This window comes from Mixophyes fleayi, chromosome 2 (assembly GCF_038048845.1).
Source record: "Mixophyes fleayi isolate aMixFle1 chromosome 2, aMixFle1.hap1, whole genome shotgun sequence".
Lineage (NCBI taxonomy): Eukaryota > Metazoa > Chordata > Amphibia > Anura > Limnodynastidae > Mixophyes > Mixophyes fleayi.
In genome coordinates, this window is record NC_134403.1 from 298,389,358 (window position 1) to 298,411,797 (window position 22,440).

General features: G+C 41.8%; 1 protein-coding gene across 1 annotated transcript in view; it reads left to right on the forward strand.

Moving 5' to 3' along the window:
• The window catches only part of ANOS1 (anosmin 1), a 174,087-nt gene that overhangs the window by 101,379 nt on the left and 50,268 nt on the right, over positions 1-22,440 (forward strand). The window contains exons 5-6 of the mRNA XM_075196468.1: positions 14,776-14,960; positions 20,899-21,028. Of these exons, the coding sequence (XP_075052569.1) occupies positions 14,776-14,960; positions 20,899-21,028 (315 nt within the window). The remainder of the gene's footprint in view (positions 1-14,775; positions 14,961-20,898; positions 21,029-22,440) is intronic.

The window sequence follows — 22,440 nt, forward strand, 5'->3', positions numbered from 1 at the left end:
TCCAGATAGAGGTGTATCAGATATTAAACAACGTTGACTGTTGCTGCAAAAATTTTAAATAATATTGTGGGGAACACTACACTACGCAGTCCATAAACTTTTTGGGTGGAATTCAGACCTGTGTAGAATTTTTTAATAATATTGTGGTGACCCACTCCTCTACGCAGTCCAGGTATATTATTGGAGCGAATCATACAAGTTCAGGGTTTTTAATTTATATTGTGGTGACCCACTCCTCTACGCAGTCCAGGTACATTATTGGTGTGAATCATACAAGTTCAGGGTTATCTTATTATATATATTGTGGTGACCCACTCCTCTACGCAGTCCAGGTACATTATTGGTGCGAATCATACAAGTTCAGGGTTTTTAATTTATATTGTGGTGACCCACTCCTCTACGCAGTCCAGGTACATTATTGGAGCGAATCATACAAGTTCAGGGTTTTTAATTTATATTGTGGTGACCCACTCCTTTACGCAGTCCAGGTACATTATTGGAGCGAATCATACAAGTTCAGGGTTTTTAATTTATATTGTGGTGACCCACTCCTCTACGCAGTCCAGGTACATTATTGGTGCGAATCATACAAGTTGATGGTTTTCTTATTATATATATTGTGGTGACCCACTCCTCTACGCAGTCCAGGTACATTATTGGTGCGAATCATACAAGTTCAGGGTTTTTAATTTATATTGTGGTGACCCACTCCTCTACGCAGTCCTGGTACATTATTGGTGCGAATCATACAAGTTGATGGTTTTCTTATTATATATATTGTGGTGACCCACTCCTCTACGCAGTCCAGGTACATTATTGGTGCGAATCATACAAGTTCAGGGTTTTTAATTTATATTGTGGTGACCCACTCCTCTACGCAGTCCAGGTACATTATTGGAGCGAATCATACAAGTTCAGGGTTTTTAATTTATATTGTGGTGACCCACTCCTCTACGCAGTCCAGGTACATTATTGGAGCGAATCATACAAGTTCAGGGTTTTTAATTTATATTGTGGTGACCCACTCCTCTACGCAGTCCAGGTACATTATTGATGCGAATCATACAAGTTGATGGTTTTCTTATTATATATATTGTGGTGACCCACTCCTCTACGCAGTCCAGGTACATTATTGGTGCGAATCATACAAGTTCAGGGTTTTTAATTTATATTGTGGTGACCCACTCCTCTACGCAGTCCAGGTACATTATTGGAGTGAATCATACAAGTTCAGGGTTTTTAATTTATATTGTGGTGACCCACTCCTCTACGCAGTCCAGGTACATTATTGGTGCGAATCATACAAGTTGATGGTTTTCTTATTATATATATTGTGGTGACCCACTCCTCTACGCAGTCCAGGTACATTATTGATGCGAATCATACAAGTTGATGGTTTTCTTATTATATATATTGTGGTGACCCACTCCTCTACGCAGTCCAGGTACATTATTGGTGCGAATCATACAAGTTCAGGGTTTTTAATTTATATTGTGGTGACCCACTCCTCTACGCAGTCCAGGTACATTATTGGTGCGAATCATACAAGTTGATGGTTTTCTTATTATATATATTGTGGTGACCCACTCCTCTACGCAGTCCAGGTACATTATTGGTGCGAATCATACAAGTTCAGGGTTTTTAATTTATATTGTGGTGACCCACTCCTCTACGCAGTCCAGGTACATTATTGGAGCGAATCATACAAGTTGATGGTTTTCTTATTATATATATTGTGGTGACCCACTCCTCTACGCAGTCCAGGTACATTATTGGTGCGAATCATACAAGTTCAGGGTTTTTAATTTATATTGTGGTGACCCACTCCTCTACGCAGTCCAGGTACATTATTGGAGCGAATCATACAAGTTGATGGTTTTCTTATTATATATATTGTGGTGACCCACTCCTCTACGCAGTCCAGGTACATTATTGGTGCGAATCATACAAGTTGATGGTTTTCTTATTATATATATTGTGGTGACCCACTCCTCTACGCAGTCCAGGTACATGTTTTGGTGCGATTAAGACCAGTTGATGGTTTTCTTATTATATTGTGGGGACCACTCCACTACGCAGTCCAGAAAGATAGCTCGTTGCAACGTTTTGGACTAAGAACTATATTGTGAGGTGTTCAGAATACACGGTAAATTAGTGGAAATGCTTGTTATTGAATGTTATTGAGGTCAATAATAGCGTAGGAGTGAAAATAAGCCCAAAAAATTGATTTTTTTAACTTTTTATGCTTTTTTAAAAAAAAATCCGAATCCAAAACCTTAAATCCGAACCAAAACCTTTCGGCAGGTGTTTTGCGAAACAAATCCGAACCCAAAACATCGAGAAAATCCGGATCCAAAACACAAAACACGAGACCTCAAAAGTCGCCCGTGCACATCCCTAATTTTTTTTTCATTTCTGTAGCTCCATATGTTCTTGAAAACTTTCAATAAACACTATTGACATTAAAAAAAACAACAACAAATAAAGCTAGCTAACGATAGTATTTAACCTTCAACTTCATATTTGAGTATATTTGAATATTTCAGTTTTAGTGCTTCATAGTCCTTATAAAGTGTATCTGAATGAGACATCATTGGGGTACTTCACACAGGACTTCCTAGTGATTTGTAACAGAAAAAAATGTGCATTTAAATCTCTGTATTTTCTTCTCATTATAAGCTACATAGATTGCAGGATCCTTTCAAATGACCAACTGTTCCACGTGAATGTTTTGCAGCATTACCTTGACCATAATGGAAAGGGTAATGCAGAGATTAAATTAGCTGCAAAACGCTGTCTAAGTGTAATTCTGTGTCACATTGCCCTTATATGACAAAGTGGTGGATTATGAGCAGAGCCACACCCACTTTTACCATTTTTAGGACTTGATTCTAAGCAAGTCATAAATGCATACTGTACTGATTAAGGCAGGACAGCCTCGATTTATAGACCCCAGAGGACACAGTGATTATAGTGAACTGGAGGGGCTTTGGCAGAAAGGTGCATGGTTGGGCAGATTAGGGTGTGTTTTGTGGGGAATGGGGGTGTGGATTGGCGTGGGGCATATTTTGTCCCAATTTTGCTTGTATAAATGTTAGAAGGTGTGTAAATGATCAAACATGTTTTATTCATCTGAAATATAACTAAAATGATTTGGAGATTGGCAATTTAACTTTATATGTTATTCTCTATGGATGTTATGTTCCCACAAAGAGGTACATACATTAGTACCAAGAATTGCACATTGTTTGTCTGCACTTTACCTCACAAAAACTACATGAAACGATTATCAGAAGAATCAAAGTGCAAAGTACAATATCCAACACAATAGTCCAAATGACCATCTTGGGCACCTGTGTCAAATTGTCTGGTTTACACTTTGTAGCTTTTTGTTTCTTTTTAAATTGATCGCAAATGACTTGTTCTATATGGTAGCTTTAAGACCATGTATTCTTTCACTGTCTTGAGTTTGGTAGTTAATTTCTATTTTATTTCTTTAGATACAGATTGAACAGTTACACAATGAAATAAAAAACAAAGCATACTGATCAGCACACATCTGGTTTAGGTGTTCATGTCTGTAGCTCTATAGAGCAGTACACTGAAATGCACTTGCACTTGTTCACCTCCTTTGTGATTTTGAAATCCATATGCTGACAATTACATTCAGCAGAGCGAGGTTGAGTTATTTCCAATCAAGTGAGTCCAGTGGACTTTAATGTAAAGCAGATGGGGCATTTCTGCATGCAAATTGCACATCATTGCACATCACAATTAAGGATGAAGTCTGAAGCCTACAAATTCAACCTGACAGAGTTTATAATTCTCATCAACTAAAGTTAGAATTGATGACTGCTGGCTTACAGGCAACTTGTAGAGTGTAATGTTTAGTGCCATATCAGATGTTTATCTTGCTCTTGAAAGACAAGAAATATTTGTCAGTGTTCGCTATAATTGATGGTATAAGTACATTCATAGTACAGTAAACTTTTAGCTTTGGAAAACAAGTCCTTCATACAGTTTGGGCAACTTAAAACTTGTGTCATTCCCTGTGGATATTTCACCTGCACAACACGTAGACAGCCATGTTGTACACTGAACCATGAGAATGCAATATACTGACCTCACTGAGGCATCTTTTGATGGCATTAGTTCGTAGTGTATCTAAACTTAGCATCATTATAAATATAGGTTCATGCCGCACAACAACTACCTCCACTGGAAGTCATTTGTAAAGCACAACATGGTAGAGATGTAATTCACATCAGCTTTGGTCCTGATGGGCACCCAGACTTGCTCACCTACATCTATATTTCTGTCAGAGTGTAGGTTTGTGGAGCAAGATTGTGGAGATCAGAGGAGCAAAAGTCTGGACAGGTCAATGGGAGGAGTTGGGCGGAGTGAAGATGAACCTTGCAAAGTACCTAGTAGGCACTCTGGTGCTACTTAGTTTTGTGACGCAGTCTAAAAAATAAGATTGATTTTGTGGAGTGAGATTTTTGAAACAAGATAGAGGAGTGTAGAGGGTTCATTTTTAGGGACTTCCCTGGCTGTGTTGTGTCTTCATGTTTCACTTTGGCAGAGAAGCACATGATACATACCTCCCAGGGGGAGGTGAAGTGCAAGTATTGAGGGGTGATGGGGCGTTGCAAAGTGCATAATTTTGCCCACCCTTTAGGAAGTAGACAGGATGTGGGAGAATGACCTGCTGTCTTGGGAGTCCAGGAGACTTACCCAGATTTCGGGAATCTCCTGGAAATTCCGAGAAAGTGGGCATGTATAACATGATATAATAAAAAGCTTCACACAAAAGTCTCACGTCTCCGCACTTTGGGCCTTAGTCTTTAAGGAGAGCAAAGCATAAAAAGTGTCACGGGCACTAGGAGTCTTTACCCAGGGATCACCAGGTGGTAGGCTTACCAGAGCAGTATAGGTGGCAATATGGTACTCTGGTAGCGGGGTGATCACGGAACAGGAAATAGCAGATGATGAGATGCTCAGGAAAGTCTATGACTAGCAGCACTGGCAATATGGAAGTAGTAATACACGAGGAACTGTATGGACAAAGGACACGTGAAGGTAGTCAGTGGTCTGCGGTAGCAAGTTGTACCACTGCTATAGTGAGGAGGAATGTCCAACAGAAACGAGGAGGTGATGAGAGTCAGCGGTCTGCGGATAGCAAGTTGTACCGCTGTCTGAGTGAAGGAATGGAATCCAAGTGGAGGTATCCGGGGAGTCAGTGGTCTGCGTTAGCAAGTTGTACCACTGCTATGTGAGAGGATACTGGAACGGGTGAAACTGTAAACAGGAGTCAGTGGTCTGCTACTAGCAAGTTGTACCACTGAATATATATGTGAGGAGGTGCACGGGGAGAGACTGCAACACAATATATACACGGGCACCTTGACTTTGATCCACAGTAATATGCACAATATAAATGTATAAATGACTGAACAACACTGCCAATGTAGAAAGTCTCTTGAAGTAATCCAGCATGAGATAACACAGTCAATGATGGCAATAGAGTCAGCAGATAGTACACTCCAGAGGAGAACCAACACAGTCAATGATGGCAATAGACTCAGCGGATAGTACACTCCAGAGGAGAACCAACACAGTCCAGCAAGGTATGCAATACACAGCACAGTCAATGGGAAGTATGCATACCGTGGTTCAGGAGAAGGCAGTCAGACAGGAGTGCAGAGATACCTGAAGGGCAGGAGGCCGGCAGGATCCAAAGTCACTGGATGGGTGAAGCGGTGGTCTAGCAGGTGCAGCGCACAAGTAGGTAGACCAGCAGGGAACACAGGAAGGCGTGGAGAGCGGATCAGTAGTAGATGGATGAGTAGCGCTGAGAAGTAACAGCAGCGGGTCTCTGCGGGAACACGGAGGTAGCCAATAGCAACCAGTAGGTGCAGTAACGATGGGACACCGGAGCAGAGTTGAACTGGAACAGTTGATCACGGAGAGTAGCGGGTAGCAATAGTGGCAGCAGACTCAAGGAAACACGGGAGAGTTGACAAGGGCTGAAGACTGAAGCGCACAGGGGCAGCGGATAGGAATCAGCCAAACAGTCACGATGAAACACAGACGGGTTGCAGATTGAAGACTGTAGTGCACGGAGGCAGCGGATAGGAATCAGCTAGCAGTCACGATGATGAAACACAGACGAGTTGCAGGTTGAAGACTGTAGTGCACGGAGGCAGCGGATAGGAATCAGCTAGCAGTCACGATGATGAAACACAGACGAGTTGCAGGTTGAAGACTGTAGTGCACGGAGGCAGCGGATAGGAATCAGCCAAACAGTCACGATGATGAAACACAGACGAGTTGCAGGTTGAAGCCTGTAGTGCACGGAGGCAGCGGATAGGAATCAGCTGGCAGTCACAATCATGAACAGGTGAGTGGATGTGAATGAAAGACTGTAGTGCACGGAGGCAGCGGATAGGCATCAGCTAACAGTCCCAATGATACATGGTAGAGTTGAAGTGATTAGAAGACTGTAGTGCACGGAGGCAGCGGATAGGAATCAGCTCACAGTCACGATGATACAGTAGATGGTAGAAGTGGTATGGGAACCACAGTAGTAGAAGTGGTTTGGAAACCACAGAGGTAGAAGTGGTTTGGAAACCACAGGAATCAGCTGGGCTGAATAAACGAGGAAACACAGGAACACCTTCAGAGACTCATGGGGAATGAGACTCCAAGATCAGGCAACGTGGTGTTGACCACAGGTGCTTAATATAGGGAGGTTGCCTGATCTGCCAATTTAGTTAAAGGAACATACACTGGAGGTATGGAAAGGGCTGCGCATGCGCAGTCCCTCAGGATGGAGGACGGCCACGGTTCCTAAATGTCCGGGAAGAAGCACTCACAGTCCGGTGAGTGACAGTACCCCCCCTTTTAAAGGTGGGCACAGAACGCCTGGAACCGGGCTTGTCCGGATTTTTGGAATAAAACTTCTTCAGAAGGGCAGGAGCATTAAGATCTTCAGCTTTGATCCATGAACGCTCTTCAGGACCAAAGCCCTTCCAATGAACGAGGAAACGGAGGACTCCTCGCGAAATTTTTGCATCCAATACCTCAGTAATCTCGAAATCCTCCTCCTGATGAACTTGAACTGGCTGCGGTGCTGAGGGAGGAGTCGAGAAACGGTTGATGATGAGAGGTTTGAGCAAGGACACATGGAAGGCATTGGAGATCCGAAGATTCTTAGGAAGAAGAAGTTTAACACATACTGGATTGATAACTTGAATGATCCTATATGGACCAATAAAACGAGGGGCGAATTTCATAGATGGAACCTTCAAACGAATATTTTTGGTAGATAACCAGACACGATCTCCAATTTTTAGTGGTGGAATAGCCCGCCTCTTCTTATCTGCGAAAGACTTATATTTGTTAGATGTCTTCTTTAAACAGGTTTTGACCTGAGACCAGATATTTTTGAAGGTCTGACAAGCAGTCTCCACAGCAGGAACTTGGGTGGGCGGGAGGGCAGGAAATTCCGGAAAAGACGGATGGTGACCGTAGACCACAAAGAATGGAGTTTTGGATGATGACTCATGGTACATGTTGTTATGGGCGAATTCAGCCCAAGGGAGCAATTCTACCCAGTTGTCTTGGTTGGCTGAAGAGAACATCCTAATAAAGGTCTCAAGATCTTGATTGACTCGTTCTGTTTGTCCGTTAGATTGCGGATGGTAAGAAGATGAGAGTGCTAATCGTATGCCCAAGGTTTTACAAAGGGCCCGCCAGAATCTGGAAACGAATTGTACTCCTCTATCCGACACAATCTCAGACGGACATCCATGGATGCGGAAGATTTCTTTAATGAAATGTTCAGCCAGAGTAGACGAGGAAGGTAAACCGGACAGAGGGACGAAATGAGCCATCTTCGAAAATCTGTCTACCACTACCCAAATAGTATTGTGATTCTTACTTGGTGGCAAATCAGTAACGAAATCCATACTAATATGGGTCCAAGGCTTGGACGGAATGGGTAGTGGTCGCAGCAACCCTGCTGGAGTTCTGCGGGAGGATTTGAACTGAGAACATAAATCACAGGAAGCAACAAACTCTTTGACGTCTCTCCTCATTAAAGGCCACCAGTAACTACGAGAGAGAATCTCAAAGGTCTTGTGTTCACCGGCGTGTCCAGAAAAACGAGAGGCATGGAACCACGAAAGGATTTTCCTCCTCAGAGTAGGAGGCACAAGGGTCTTCCCAAATGGCAGCATTTTGGTGGATGAAGCAGCCAGAGAAATACATTTGGGGTCTAGAATAGCATGGTTGGGAACCTCTTCTACATCAGAGGACGTCACAAAAGCTCGAGATAGAGCGTCAGCTTTCTTGTTCTTAGCGGCTGGTTTGAAGGTTATAATTAATTCAAAACGGGAAAAGAAAAGAGACCATCTTGCTTGACGAGGGTTCAAGCATTGAGCAGATTGCAAATATGACAAGTTCTTATGATCCGTGAAGATCGTCACCGGATGGCGAGCTCCTTCCAACAAGTATCTCCATTCCTCTAATGCAGCTTTGATGGCCAGCAACTCCTTGTCCCCGATAGTATAATTTTTCTCTGCGGGCAGAAGACCCCGAGAGTAGAAGGCACAAGGGTGTAATTTTTGTTGCTCCGAGCGTTGGGAGAGAATAGCTCCTAAGCCCACATTAGAGGCATCTACTTCTAGGAAGAAGGGGAGTGTCACATCAGGCTGTCGCAGAATGGGAGCAGACGAGAAGGACTCTTTGAGGATTTGAAAGGCTTGGAGAGCCTCAGATGACCATTGCTTAGTATTAGCCCCTTTCCGAGTTAGGGCCACAATGGGAGATGCAATGGATGAAAAGTCTTGAATGAAGCGTCTATAGTAATTGGCAAAACCTAAAAAACGCTGGATGGCACGAAGAGTAGTTGGCTGAGGCCAATGTAGTACAGCATTTACTTTGTCTGGATCCATCTTCAGGCCAACTCCGGAAACTATATACCCCAAGAATGGAATCTGGGGTAACTTGAATGAACATTTCTCCAATTTACAGAACAATGAGTTCTTCCGTAGTCTGGAGAGGACCTCTGCCACATGTTGGTGATGAGAAGGCAGGTCCTGTGAGAAGATCAATATGTCGTCCAGGTAGACAACGACACATACATATAATAAGTCCCGAAAGATCTCATTGATGAAACCCTGGAAAACCGCGGGGGCATTACACAGCCCGAAGGGCATTACTAAATATTCGTAATGCCCATCTCTGGTGTTAAACGCGGTCTTCCATTCGTCACCGGAACGGATTCTAATTAAATTGTAGGCACCACGAAGATCCAACTTAGTAAATATCCGAGCTCCCTTGATGCGATCAAATAGCTCAGTGATCAGCGGAATGGGATACCGTTTCTTGATAGTAATGGCGTTGAGTCCACGAAAATCTATACAAGGGCGTAATGATCCATCCTTCTTTTTGACGAAGAAGAACCCAGCTCCAGCGGGAGAGGTGGAAGGTCGAATGAACCCACGCTGGAGATTCTCCTGTATGTACTCAGATGTGGCTTGAGTTTCAGGTAACGAGAGAGGATAGACCCGACCCCTGGGAGGAGTCTTGCCAGGTAGAAGGTCGATCGGACAATCCCAAGAACGATGAGGAGGAAGACGTTCAGACTGAGCTTTATCAAACACATCGGCATATGAAGCATACTGAGGAGGGAGTCCCGGGGAGGAAGATGAGATGGAAGATTGCTGTACTTTAAGAGGAATAACTTGAGAGAGGCAACGATGGTGACATTCAGACCCCCAAGACGTAACTTGAGGGGTGCGCCAGTCAATCTGGGGAGAGTGACACTGAAGCCATGGAAGGCCTAAGACAATCGGACTTGTCGTAACTGGAAGAATTAAAAACGAAATTTCTTCATGGTGTAGTACACCAATCTGAAGGGTTACTGGAGACGTACTCTGGGTGATGAGACCATTGATGAGGCGTGATCCATCTATAGCCGTCACAGTAATGGGTGTTTTTAAAGTGATCACTGGTAGGGACCATTGATTCACTAGTGATTTAGAAATAAAATTTCCTGCTGCTCCGGAATCAATCAATGCCTGTGACTCAAAGGATTTGGTAGCAAAGGAAATCGTAACATCGAAAGCGCAGACTTTAGATTTCATAGACAATGGAGAGGACTCCAGGGACCCTAACTTCACCTCTCCAGAACTAGTTAGGGCCTGGCATTTCCCGATCTCTTAGGGCAAGAGCTGAGCATATGCGTGGAATCAGCACAATAGATACAGAGTCTATTCTTTACTCTTCGTTTCCTCTCCTCTGAAGATAATTTGGAACGTCCTATCTCCATGGGAATCGCAGAGGATGGAGCTGGACGAAATTGAGGGTTAGAACGAAGAGGTGCTTTAACAGCCGTTGTTTTCTCAGACTCTCTTTCACGAAATCTCATATCTACACGATGGCAAAGAGAGATCAAATCTTCTAGTGACGAAGGAAGTTCTTGGGTAGTCAGTGCATCCTTAATTTTATCGGAGAGCCCCTGCCAGAAGGCGGCAACTAATGCTTCAGAGTTCCACTGAAGTTCAGAGGCTAAGATCCTAAATTGAATGACATACTGTCCTACTGTATGGGAGCCTTGTCGCAAACGAAGAATGCTGGAAGCAGCGGAGGTCACACGACCTGGTTCATCGAACACACTTCGGAACGTGGAAATGAATTTGGCACTATCTTGTAGAATTGGATCGTTTCTCTCCCACAGAGGGGAGGCCCAAGCCAGGGCTTGTCCAGAAAACAATGAGATAAGATAGGCCACTCTGGAACGATGGGTAGAAAAATTTTGAGGTTGAAGTTCAAAATGGACTGAACATTGGTTAAGGAAACCTCTACAAGTTTTGGGGTCCCCGTCATATTTTGACGGAGTAGGCAGGTGTAGCGTAGGAACTGTAGACACCTGGGATGGCACTGGGGAAACGGAGGAAAGCACAGGAGCTTCAATATTAGCTGTAACGGTCTGTCCAGATGTTCCTTGGGAGGTTAAAGATTGGTAACATTGAAGTAACAGCTGTTGGCGAGCATCCTGTTGCTCCACACGGCTGACCAGATGCTGCAGCATCTCTTTAGCGGTAGGTTCCGTATCTGGGTCTGTCATGGCCTGATCTTACTGTCACGGGCACTAGGAGTCTTTACCCAGGGATCACCAGGTGGTAGGCTTACCAGAGCAGTATAGGTGGCAATATGGTACTCTGGTAGCGGGGTGATCACGGAACAGGAAATAGCAGATGATGAGATGCTCAGGAAAGTCTATGACTAGCAGCACTGGCAATATGGAAGTAGTAATACACGAGGAACTGTATGGACAAAGGACACGTGAAGGTAGTCAGTGGTCTGCGGTAGCAAGTTGTACCACTGCTATAGTGAGGAGGAATGTCCAACAGAAACGAGGAGGTGATGAGAGTCAGCGGTCTGCGGATAGCAAGTTGTACCGCTGTCTGAGTGAAGGAATGGAATCCAAGTGGAGGTATCCGGGGAGTCAGTGGTCTGCGTTAGCAAGTTGTACCACTGCTATGTGAGAGGATACTGGAACGGGTGAAACTGTAAACAGGAGTCAGTGGTCTGCTACTAGCAAGTTGTACCACTGAATATATATGTGAGGAGGTGCACGGGGAGAGACTGCAACACAATATATACACGGGCACCTTGACTTTGATCCACAGTAATATGCACAATATAAATGTATAAATGACTGAACAACACTGCCAATGTAGAAAGTCTCTTGAAGTAATCCAGCATGAGATAACACAGTCAATGATGGCAATAGAGTCAGCAGATAGTACACTCCAGAGGAGAACCAACACAGTCAATGATGGCAATAGACTCAGCGGATAGTACACTCCAGAGGAGAACCAACACAGTCCAGCAAGGTATGCAATACACAGCACAGTCAATGGGAAGTATGCATACCGTGGTTCAGGAGAAGGCAGTCAGACAGGAGTGCAGAGATACCTGAAGGGCAGGAGGCCGGCAGGATCCAAAGTCCCTGGATGGGTGAAGCGGTGGTCTAGCAGGTGCAGCGCACAAGTAGGTAGACCAGCAGGGAACACAGGAAGGCGTGGAGAGCGGATCAGTAGTAGATGGATGAGTAGCGCTGAGAAGTAACAGCAGCGGGTCTCTGCGGGAACACGGAGGTAGCCAATAGCAACCAGTAGGTGCAGTAACAATGGGACACCGGAGCAGAGTTGAACTGGAACAGTTGATCACGGAGAGTAGCGGGTAGCAATAGTGGCAGCAGACTCAAGGAAACACGGGAGAGTTGACAAGGGCTGAAGACTGAAGCGCACAGGGGCAGCGGATAGGAATCAGCCAAACAGTCACGATGAAACACAGACGGGTTGCAGGTTGAAGACTGTAGTGCACGGAGGCAGCGGATAGGAATCAGCTAGCAGTCACGATGATGAAACACAGACGAGTTGCAGGTTGAAGACTGTAGTGCACGGAGGCAGCGGATAGGAATCAGCTAGCAGTCACGATGATGAAACACAGACGAGTTGCAGGTTGAAGACTGTAGTGCACGGAGGCAGCGGATAGGAATCAGCCAAACAGTCACGATGATGAAACACAGACGAGTTGCAGGTTGAAGCCTGTAGTGCACGGAGGCAGCGGATAGGAATCAGCTGGCAGTCACAATCATGAACAGGTGAGTGGATGTGAATGAAAGACTGTAGTGCACGGAGGCAGCGGATAGGCATCAGCTAACAGTCCCAATGATACATGGTAGAGTTGAAGTGATTAGAAGACTGTAGTGCACGGAGGCAGCGGATAGGAATCAGCTCACAGTCACGATGATACAGTAGATGGTAGAAGTGGTATGGGAACCACAGTAGTAGAAGTGGTTTGGAAACCACAGAGGTAGAAGTGGTTTGGAAACCACAGGAATCAGCTGGGCTGAATAAACGAGGAAACACAGGAACACCTTCAGAGACTCATGGGGAATGAGACTCCAAGATCAGGCAACGTGGTGTTGACCACAGGTGCTTAATATAGGGAGGTTGCCTGATCTGCCAATTTAGTTAAAGGAACATACACTGGAGGTATGGAAAGGGCTGCGCATGCGCAGTCCCTCAGGATGGAGGACGGCCACGGTTCCTAAATGTCCGGGAAGAAGCACTCACAGTCCGGTGAGTGACAAAAAGGAGTAACTTTGCACCTGGGGAAAACCATGTTGCATTGGAGGCGGAGGTAAATTTAAAATGTGGGGATCTACTATATAAAAGCCTAGTGGCGTGTGTCTGTGTGTGGAAAAAAAAAACAAGCTGCAGCGCCACCTGCTGGGCGAAGTTATACACTGACCTACTAAATTCTTAGTGTGTGTGGAAAAAAAACTCAGAAAGGGCTGAAATTTGCTGCAGCGCCACCTGCTGGGCAGAGTTATACACTGACCTACTAAATTCTTACTGTGTGTGTGGAAAAAAAACTCAGAAAGGGCTGAAATTTGGTATACTAAGATGTTTTTAATTTGTTAATTTAATTTGTTAATTGTTAAAAGTGTTTATAAAGATTTAAAAAAAAAAAATATATATATTTCTTGAAGGAGAAGTGACAGTTGGGAGTGTTTGGTGGTTGCCGGGGGTGACAGTTGGGAGTGGTTGGTGGTTGCCGGGGGTGACAGAGCGAGAGGAGTGTGATACTCAGGACCGCTGAGAGAGATCCCTGTGTCTGGATAGACATATGGATAGATGTGGCGATAAAGATGAAGGATGAGGTGATGGAGAAAAATGATGAGGTGGTGACATGTGGACAAAACCACGTTAAAAAAGGGCGCTTACGTTGGGAAGTAACGCTCTTCCCCTGAGGAGGACTGGCCTAGCCCCAAATGCATGACAAGAACCTTTTTAACACCTTAAGTAGCTTGATTTGACTAGAATGCATGAGTATCATGCACAGGTTAACTTGTAGATTTATAGTTGGGGTAGGGCATGTCTAGGTCAACTTTAAATTTCAATGTAAAAATAAAGCTATCAAGTATTTGTGTGCTACATGAAAAAACAGCCAGCATTTAACTTATGTGCAAAATAATAAACTAATTTGCACCCCTTGCATTGTAACATGGTTTGTCCCAGAGAACATTTGCTCCTTTTTTTTTTACCTTACTTTCCTTAATGATTCAGGTTCTTTATGTTTAATTTAAGGCTAAACTGAGCAGTATGTTAGGTAAAAAATTTAATAATTAAGTTTCATGGAAGAAGTGCTTCTTAAGTGGTAAGATATGTGACAACACATTTGTATAGGGGGCAGATTTTTGTGCCTTTCTGCATATTTTAGTTTGCAGACCTGTCTCCCCATATTGGAGAACTGACATGTACCTTGATGTGTGTTGCTTCCTGGTGCATAACCAAGGTGGTTTGTGATGTACATCCAGTGTTTCCTAAATGATGTGCTCTGTGCGTAGGTGACATGTATGCATGAGGTTACACATTAAAGAGGTTCTTACAAATTGATTTACATTGTTATTGGTGCTAAAATAAATCAGCAAGAAAAAAAGGTTGTCTGTGTCTCTATTCAAGCATAATTAGATGGAAAAACTATGATTCACATGTTTTTTCCATGTGGTAAATTGCCTTCTATGATCATCTGAATTGGTACCATTTGTTCCTAATATTTTATAATTGTCGGAGGAACTATCTTACTAATTGTTATCAGACATTTCAGCCTCTGAAGGAGCCCTCTCAGTCTTTGCTTTGACATTTCAGTGCATAAAAGGTTACAGATTTCATTTTCCTCTCCATGTTTTAGGGGTTCCGTTGAAACCAAGAAAAGAACTTAGCTTCAGTGAACTCCAGCCTGGAAACCTTGTAATTAAATGGTCATCAAAATTCAACATTTCAGTTGAGCCAGTGATCTATGTGGTTCAAAGAAGATGGAATTATGGGATACATCCAAGTGAGGACGACGCTACAATCTGGCAAACTGTCACACAGGTTTGTTTGATCTTGTTATCTAATTGTTATATATTTTGTTACGAATCATGAGCATATACAATAAGTAAACTCACCATTGCTTAAGAATTGCCTTTTTTCTGTGTTATGGTTTTGGCACTCAACTGGGAGGTTATTGCACCTGGCTAATCAGGTACTTCTTCCATCCAATTGGGTGTAGCCCCCTCTGAAGAGCTCAGAGGGCCTGGTCGTACCTCCCTCCCATAGGACCACCACTGTTATTGCATTCAGTGCAAATCCTCAACAGCAGATAAGAGTCCTCCACTAAGCACTGAAGAAGGCATGTAACTCAAATATACCGTATCTGGAGGTTTGTTGTGCATGTTACATCTGATTGGACAGGTGCTACACCAATAAAAAAAATAACAAAGCAGGTCTTATTTAGATCATACCCCAAAGCAGAAATCTCCCTTAAGCAGTCAGTGTATATAGGCATATAATTGCTACCTATCCATAGTTGGGCTGAAGGCAATTCTGTTACAAAGTTCATTTGGCAATACAATTAACCTAAATTACAACATGTTATTTAGATTTGCACAAATTGGCTCTACACTGTGTGCATTGGCTTTAGTGACTTTCATGTACAGGTATAAACCCCGAATGAGTGTCATTTGGTGTATATTCAACATGTTTAATTTATATTTTAAATAAAAAATGCCTCATCTGGCTCAATACTGCACCAAAACCAGTTTTTCCATCCAAAGCAGAAAACGTCTTTTACATTACTTATATTTAAAATAATGCCAAAATAAACCTATGAAAGGGAGTACAATTTTGTGGTTAAGCACTAGTCTATGAAGTGGGAGCTTTTGGCCCAGGATCAATATTAACATTGTGTGGCCTTCCAAAAGTCTCCAACTGGCTGCATTACAATAAATTAGATTGTAAGCATTGAGGCCATATGGATTTTCTCTATTTGCTGACAGGTCAATAGAGTTGAGTTATTGAAAGTAAAACATGAAATCCTGAAAATCAGTATAGAAAGTATGAAATATTCACATCTTTGCTACCTGACATCTCTGGATATTGGTTAAATGTGAGTATTTAAGGTCATCTACATTCAAATAAAACAATGTTCTTTTAATCACTTGCACATAAATAGTTGCACTTTCTTTATTTGGGAATGTATCCGTGCAACTATTTGCAGGATTGTGGTCCTAGATGGGAATGCTCATTTGGTAAAAGTGTAGTCAGTCCTTCAATGTCCTTCATGCTTTCAGTTTTAGATCAGCACATAATTGCAAGTTTTCCATTGTCCACAGTAAAGAGACATTGGCATAATTGTCAACTTCCCTACATTTTAGGGACAGTCCCAGGTTTTAAAGTTTTGTCCCTGAAAATGTAACTGTTTTTCAATTCTGACCTGCTACCCAATACCAACTTATCTTATTCTGTATATTTGATGCAATTATCACTCTCTATTCTTAGCTCTGTTCTTTACTATTAATATTTATTGGAGGTGAACATTTAAAATGCAGAACAATATTACCTTATAGCCTAGCTTTGTAAACATGTTATGCTGGGGATTGTATTACACAAGTAAACGTCTGCCGAGTAAGTACACTCCGTGTGATATTTGTATATAGCTGGTCAAGTGGTGGTCAAATGCCTTCTTGGCGTTGAAGGGACGACTCCATGCATTTGTTAATGTGATGTAGTAAATTTATGGTCCATCTGGTGTTGTCTGCTGCTTTAGAGAGGGCTGCATAAGGATTCACATTTAAACCTTTAAAGGCTTACAGCTTATTCAATAATTTCAGCTGTATAAATCTATATTTGAAGGAGTTTGCACTTGCAAGTTGGTTGCTGTATTCTACTATCTATGGTTGCAAAATTGTACACGTCTGTGTATCTGGTGCTCTCAAAACAAATGATAGTCAAAATACAGGAGAAAAGACAGTGTTATTTTTAAATGAATGTGGCTAAAATACAAATTTGTATGAATGTAACCACAAAATAAGTAATAAAAGGGCAAACTGTAACTTCATGTTCAATTTCTTTTTCTGCTAATAATCCTTTATATTTTTTATCTTGCAAATTTTCAGAATATATTGGAGTTCATTTATTGGAGGTCAAAACATCCACTCTGCAGTTTTTACCTAGAGTGTGCCTCGATTTGTTCAAATATGTCTAGATTATTGCTTTGAATCATAGGGCCTGAGTCATTAAGAAGGGCAAGGCAAAAAAAAAAGGAGTAAACTTGATCCTGGACAAAAACCATGTTGCAATGCAAGGGGTATAAATTAGTTTATTATTTTGCACGTAAAGAAAATACTGGCTTTTTTGTCATATAGCACACAAATTCTTGATAACTTTATTTTTACACTGAAATTTAAGGTTGCTCTAGGACATGCCACTATAAATCTGCTCCCACACTTTAAATTTACCTCCAATGCAACATGGTTATGCCAAGGTGCAAAGTTTTTTGCTTTGCTCTCTTGAATGACTCAGGCCCATAGTTATTTGGCTTTGAATGACCCCATTTGTGGAAGAGCAGATGGAAGCGGTTGGATGGAATTGCGGAGAGTGACTCTCAGGATTTATTTAAGCCAAAGATAAGGCTAAACCGAACAGCATTTTAGTTGGCAATCTTTATTTATTTGGAAGGTGTAGGGGCTTCTCTGCACATGGGTTGTACAAAGTTTGGGTGTTATGTGCACTCGTCAAGGTGCAAATCCAAGGTGCACATGGTGACATGTCTTAAATCAGATATCCATTGACGGTAATTTTGCTAGATTTTTGGCTGTAATTGAAGGTAAACTGTGTTCAAATAAACCTTTTACAGAAATTTTTCAGAGGATTGGTTGCAATCCTTCAGTTAGTGTCTAACAATAATAACAAGCAACTGGAAAGAAAGTCTTATGTGTTAATAAGAAGGAAAGTATAGTTTGGGCAAATAATAAATTATTAGGCAGATATTACCTTGTTCTCTGAGTTCCATTTGAAGGATATATTCTGACATCCCAAATCCTCTAACAGCCGGCAGGCTTGGAATAAATTTCAGCAGAGAACCTGAGCATCCTTCCTGGGGTTAATGTCAGCACATGTAGAGATAAAAATGGAGATCAAATACAAAGAGCAGTGATAGGGCCACACAGTGTTTGAATGCATTTGACCTGTATGGTAGTAACCTAGTCACATACATTTAGCCGAATAGCTACATTAAACTAATGGGGTCATTGAACAGTCCTTTTACAAATCCATTGATTCTTAGTCAGCTCCATCCTTGATGGCCAAATAAAACACATTTGCTGCAGCAATGCTTGGATGGTGAGACTAACATAATAAATGCCGACCATTCTAAAAATACTGCTTAGTTTTATATATTGTAAATTATCAATTATGTAGTAAGAAAAACAATTGGAATGTGTGCAGAATTATAGACAAGCTTATTTGTGCCAGTTTTTGCAGGTAATAAATTGAAATAATTTGAATTTATTTCTTACTGCTATTTTGAGTAATATATTTTAAATATGCAGTTAATGTTGGACTAAGCCAAATTGGCGTTTAAAATGTAAGCCTCACTTAAATGTTTCACAAATACTGCTGGTCAGCGTAGTCTAAATTTGTGGAGAAAGGCATTAATGCCATTACAGTAAGACAATCGTATATATAGACATGTGGGTGTGCCCCTATCTTTGCCTACATCATAGCTAACATGTGACATTCTGGGCTGATCTGTTTGGCAAATGTCAACCCCATCTTTACCAAGAGTGTATAGTGAAAGAAGACACACAAAATGAATACTGTATAATATACATTTGCTCAGTCAAAATTCTTAGGGCCTCATTTAGAGTCGGACGCAAAGTCCATTTCAGGCGCATCCTGCACATTTCCACTGATGGTACATGCGCAGTAGGCAACAGTTCCCTGCAGTTCCATCTGCTTTTCAGACGCAAGTGTACACTGCGACAGCTTGCACCTCAATACGAGGGAAAGGGCGGAACACGGGGATATGTAGGCGTGACCGTGAATAATTTAGATACTGTGGGCGTCTACTCGCAAAAACTATCCTAGTCGGATCAAAACACAAGCGGAACACACTTCAAAAAAGACAGAAAAAGTGCATCAGGAATTAGGTGGCGCAAGTAGTTAGCTAGCTGTGGGAATTGGTTGCAGAATTGGTCCGTTTCAGGCGCATCCTGCACATTTCCACTGATGGTACATGTGCAGTAGGCAACAGTTCCCTGCAGTTCCATCTGCTTTTCAGACGCAAGTGTACACTGCGACAGCTTGCACCTCAGTACGAGGGAAAGGGTGGAACACGGGGATATGTAGGCGTGACCGTGAATAATTTAGATACTGTGGGCGTCTACCCGCAAAAACTATCCTAGTCGGATCAAAACACAAGCGGAACACACTTCAAAAAAGACAGAAAAAGTGCATCAGGAATTAGGTGGCGCGAGTAGTTAGCTAGCTGTGGGAATTGGTCGCAGTTTGGTAGGGTATTGCGAGTGGAACGCAACTGGGGTTGCATGCCACTCGTAAGACCCTAACAAGCTGTGGCACACTCCCACTCCTGCTCTTTCATGTACGTCTTAGACGCACATTGCGTCCGACTCTAAATGAGGCCCTTAATATGCATCAAGTAGCAGGGGAGCAAACTTTATTAAATGATTGTAGGTGCTCACATAACCCTTCCCCCACATGACTGAAAAATGCCAGGCAAAGATATGGTTAGTGGCTGCGGCTCTTCTCAAGCACGCTCATCACTCACAGAACTTGCTACTATGTCAAACAGATAATACTGCCTATGCAACTGCTTGAATTAAATCAGGCATCTGGTATTTTAGAACCAACCTGTCAGTTTTAGGGTACATACTCATGAGTATACCCATGGTGTGTTAGTCTGCACTGCATTAAATACACACTTGCCTAGTCTCCCGGAATGTCCGCAAGACTACCAAATTTTGGGCAGTTCTCCTGGACCCCAGGAGAGCAATGACATGTTCGTGGGGGGTGGGGTCGCTGAGGTTGCCTGCACTTGCCAATGGAATCTCAAAGTTAGCAAGTATGATTCAATCAAATGTGAATTAATATTGTGTTAACTGAATTCAAAATATAAGCCCATTATAGGGGGTAATCTATAGTTTATTATGAGCACTGCACTCACATTACTTTAAATATGGAGACCAAAAAAGTATCAATCTGCAGCCAGAGTCCATCTTGTATTTGAAATTGGTACCATAAGTAGCAACACTGCAGCCCTACTAGTAATCTATTGATCACAATTTTGAATTCCGGTAAAGGGCAAACTTGGCATCTGCTGTAGAATCCCCAGTGAGTATGTACCCTTTATTTGTTGTGTGAAATTAAATGTAACATTCAGGGGTGAATTTCTGGCATGAAATAGCTTCATATAAAATAGCTTCATATAAAATAGCTTCATATAAAAATTGGACTTTGAAAGGAATCTGGAACATTTCTGTAAGCTGGTGCTGGGTGGTCAAACTTTCATGGAATTCTCAATTTCTGAATACTCAAATAAATTGAAAAAAAAAAAAAAAGGAATATTTTTCTTTCCTTTTTTCCATAATACATATCAAGATATTCCTCAAAAATGTTTTTAAGTATAACCAACTAATAGGGTAAAGTAATGGAATGATTATAAAAGCATATAATGCTTTTCAGTATTAACACATAAAACTATTGTTTTTAAGCTTTTGTGAATATAATATAATCTTTACATTGTAACATTTTTATAGCATGTTCAGCTGCCTTTTTCAATGCATAGGTTTCTCTGACAATTTGTGTGTGAGTAAATTCAGCATTTATTGAAAATTACAAAACCGTGTATCAAACAAAAAGTTTAAATGTATTTAATTATTTCCTAATCACTTTTTTATGAAACATCTTGTGTAAGTAACAAGCACGCTGTTTCTATTTAAATCTAATCAGTGTGTGGAATTTTCTTGATCAGACTACAGATGAAAGGATACAGCTCTCTGATGTCAGACCAAGCAGGTGGTACCAGTTCAGAGTGGCCGCTGTTAATGTGCATGGAACACGAGGCTTTACAGCACCCAGCAAACATTTCCGTTCATCAAAAGGTTAGTGGCACTTCTCCATATATATTTATATTCTTTGTTTATAGCACAGTATATATTCTCTTGCAAGACTAGGACACTAGCAGTGCTGGTCCTATCTGTCCTACAGGTGATATGACATACACTTAAACTGCTGGAGCGATTCCTGTGCCTATAAATGGCTCAATCAGGTGCATGTTTAACCAAATAATATGCAAAAGATCTCACTCAATCTTCTACATTCTGTTGTATAGGAAATGCAACGTACCCAGGGACATCTTAACAACATTATGGGCCCCCGGGCAAAGCAGTGCACCGGGGCCCCTACATATATATATGTATATATATATATATATATATATATATATGTATAGCGATACAGATATAGATATATAGAGATAGAGATAGATAGATGTACTTGCTCAGTGACCCTTGAAGGTTTTTTTTTCAGGACTATTTATTCTAATTAAGAGCCCTGCCTATAGGGCCCCCTTGTCTGTGGGGCCCCCGGGCACCTGCCCATCGTGCCCAATGGAAAAGATGGCCCTGAACGTACCGTTCTAGAAGTAGCAACACATCTTCATAGCATATAGATTGCACCATTTCTAGTAGAAAAACCTGCTTCACCTGTATCTTGTGCTATAATATAATGCTCAGTTACCTTGGAATACATTCTTCTTGTCATTTACTGTGTGAAGCCCTACTGTACTGTGACGCCCTATACTTACTTCAAATTTGCTATTCATTGAGCCTCACTGTGCTAACATGGACTTCTACTTCATTGAAATCAATGATAGCAAGATTGAAAGTTGTTTGGGCGCCTTGTGATTTTATAATTACAAACACAAACTGCGTCATAGAAACGCCTGTGTCTTTATGCTTAACCTATGTATAGTACTATTTTATTAGCCTCTTTTCAGTATAACAACACTATATTCTTCACTTTGGTGTAATAAGGGAGATGAGTATATCATAAAATTTCAATAAAGGAACATACATTGACACAAAGGGCTAGCTGGCTCTGTTCACTAGAGATTTCAGTCTAAATATATATACTTGTATCATATTCAGGCTTTACATCACAAACTCTCCTTATCGGTTGAGCGCAGCAAAAAATTCAAATTGGTAATCTGCGCTAGACAGGGTGGCCCATTTTCACCCCTAATATGTGTCGAACCACTAGCAACCAGGATAAGATTTAACTCAAATATTCTATGAGCCTAACTAGGTCCACATCAATATAAAGTTTCACTCTTCCTCAAAGCTCCCTTGCAAATTTGTTTCAAGAACTTGAAACTTATGTAACGTATCTGGTTCTAAAATTAACTATTCCAAGTCAGATGTTCTAGTATTCCACCTCTCTCCTCACACAGAAAAGACTGATAGAAATGGATTTCAATGTTTTAATGTAGATCTAAAGCCATATAATATGTAGG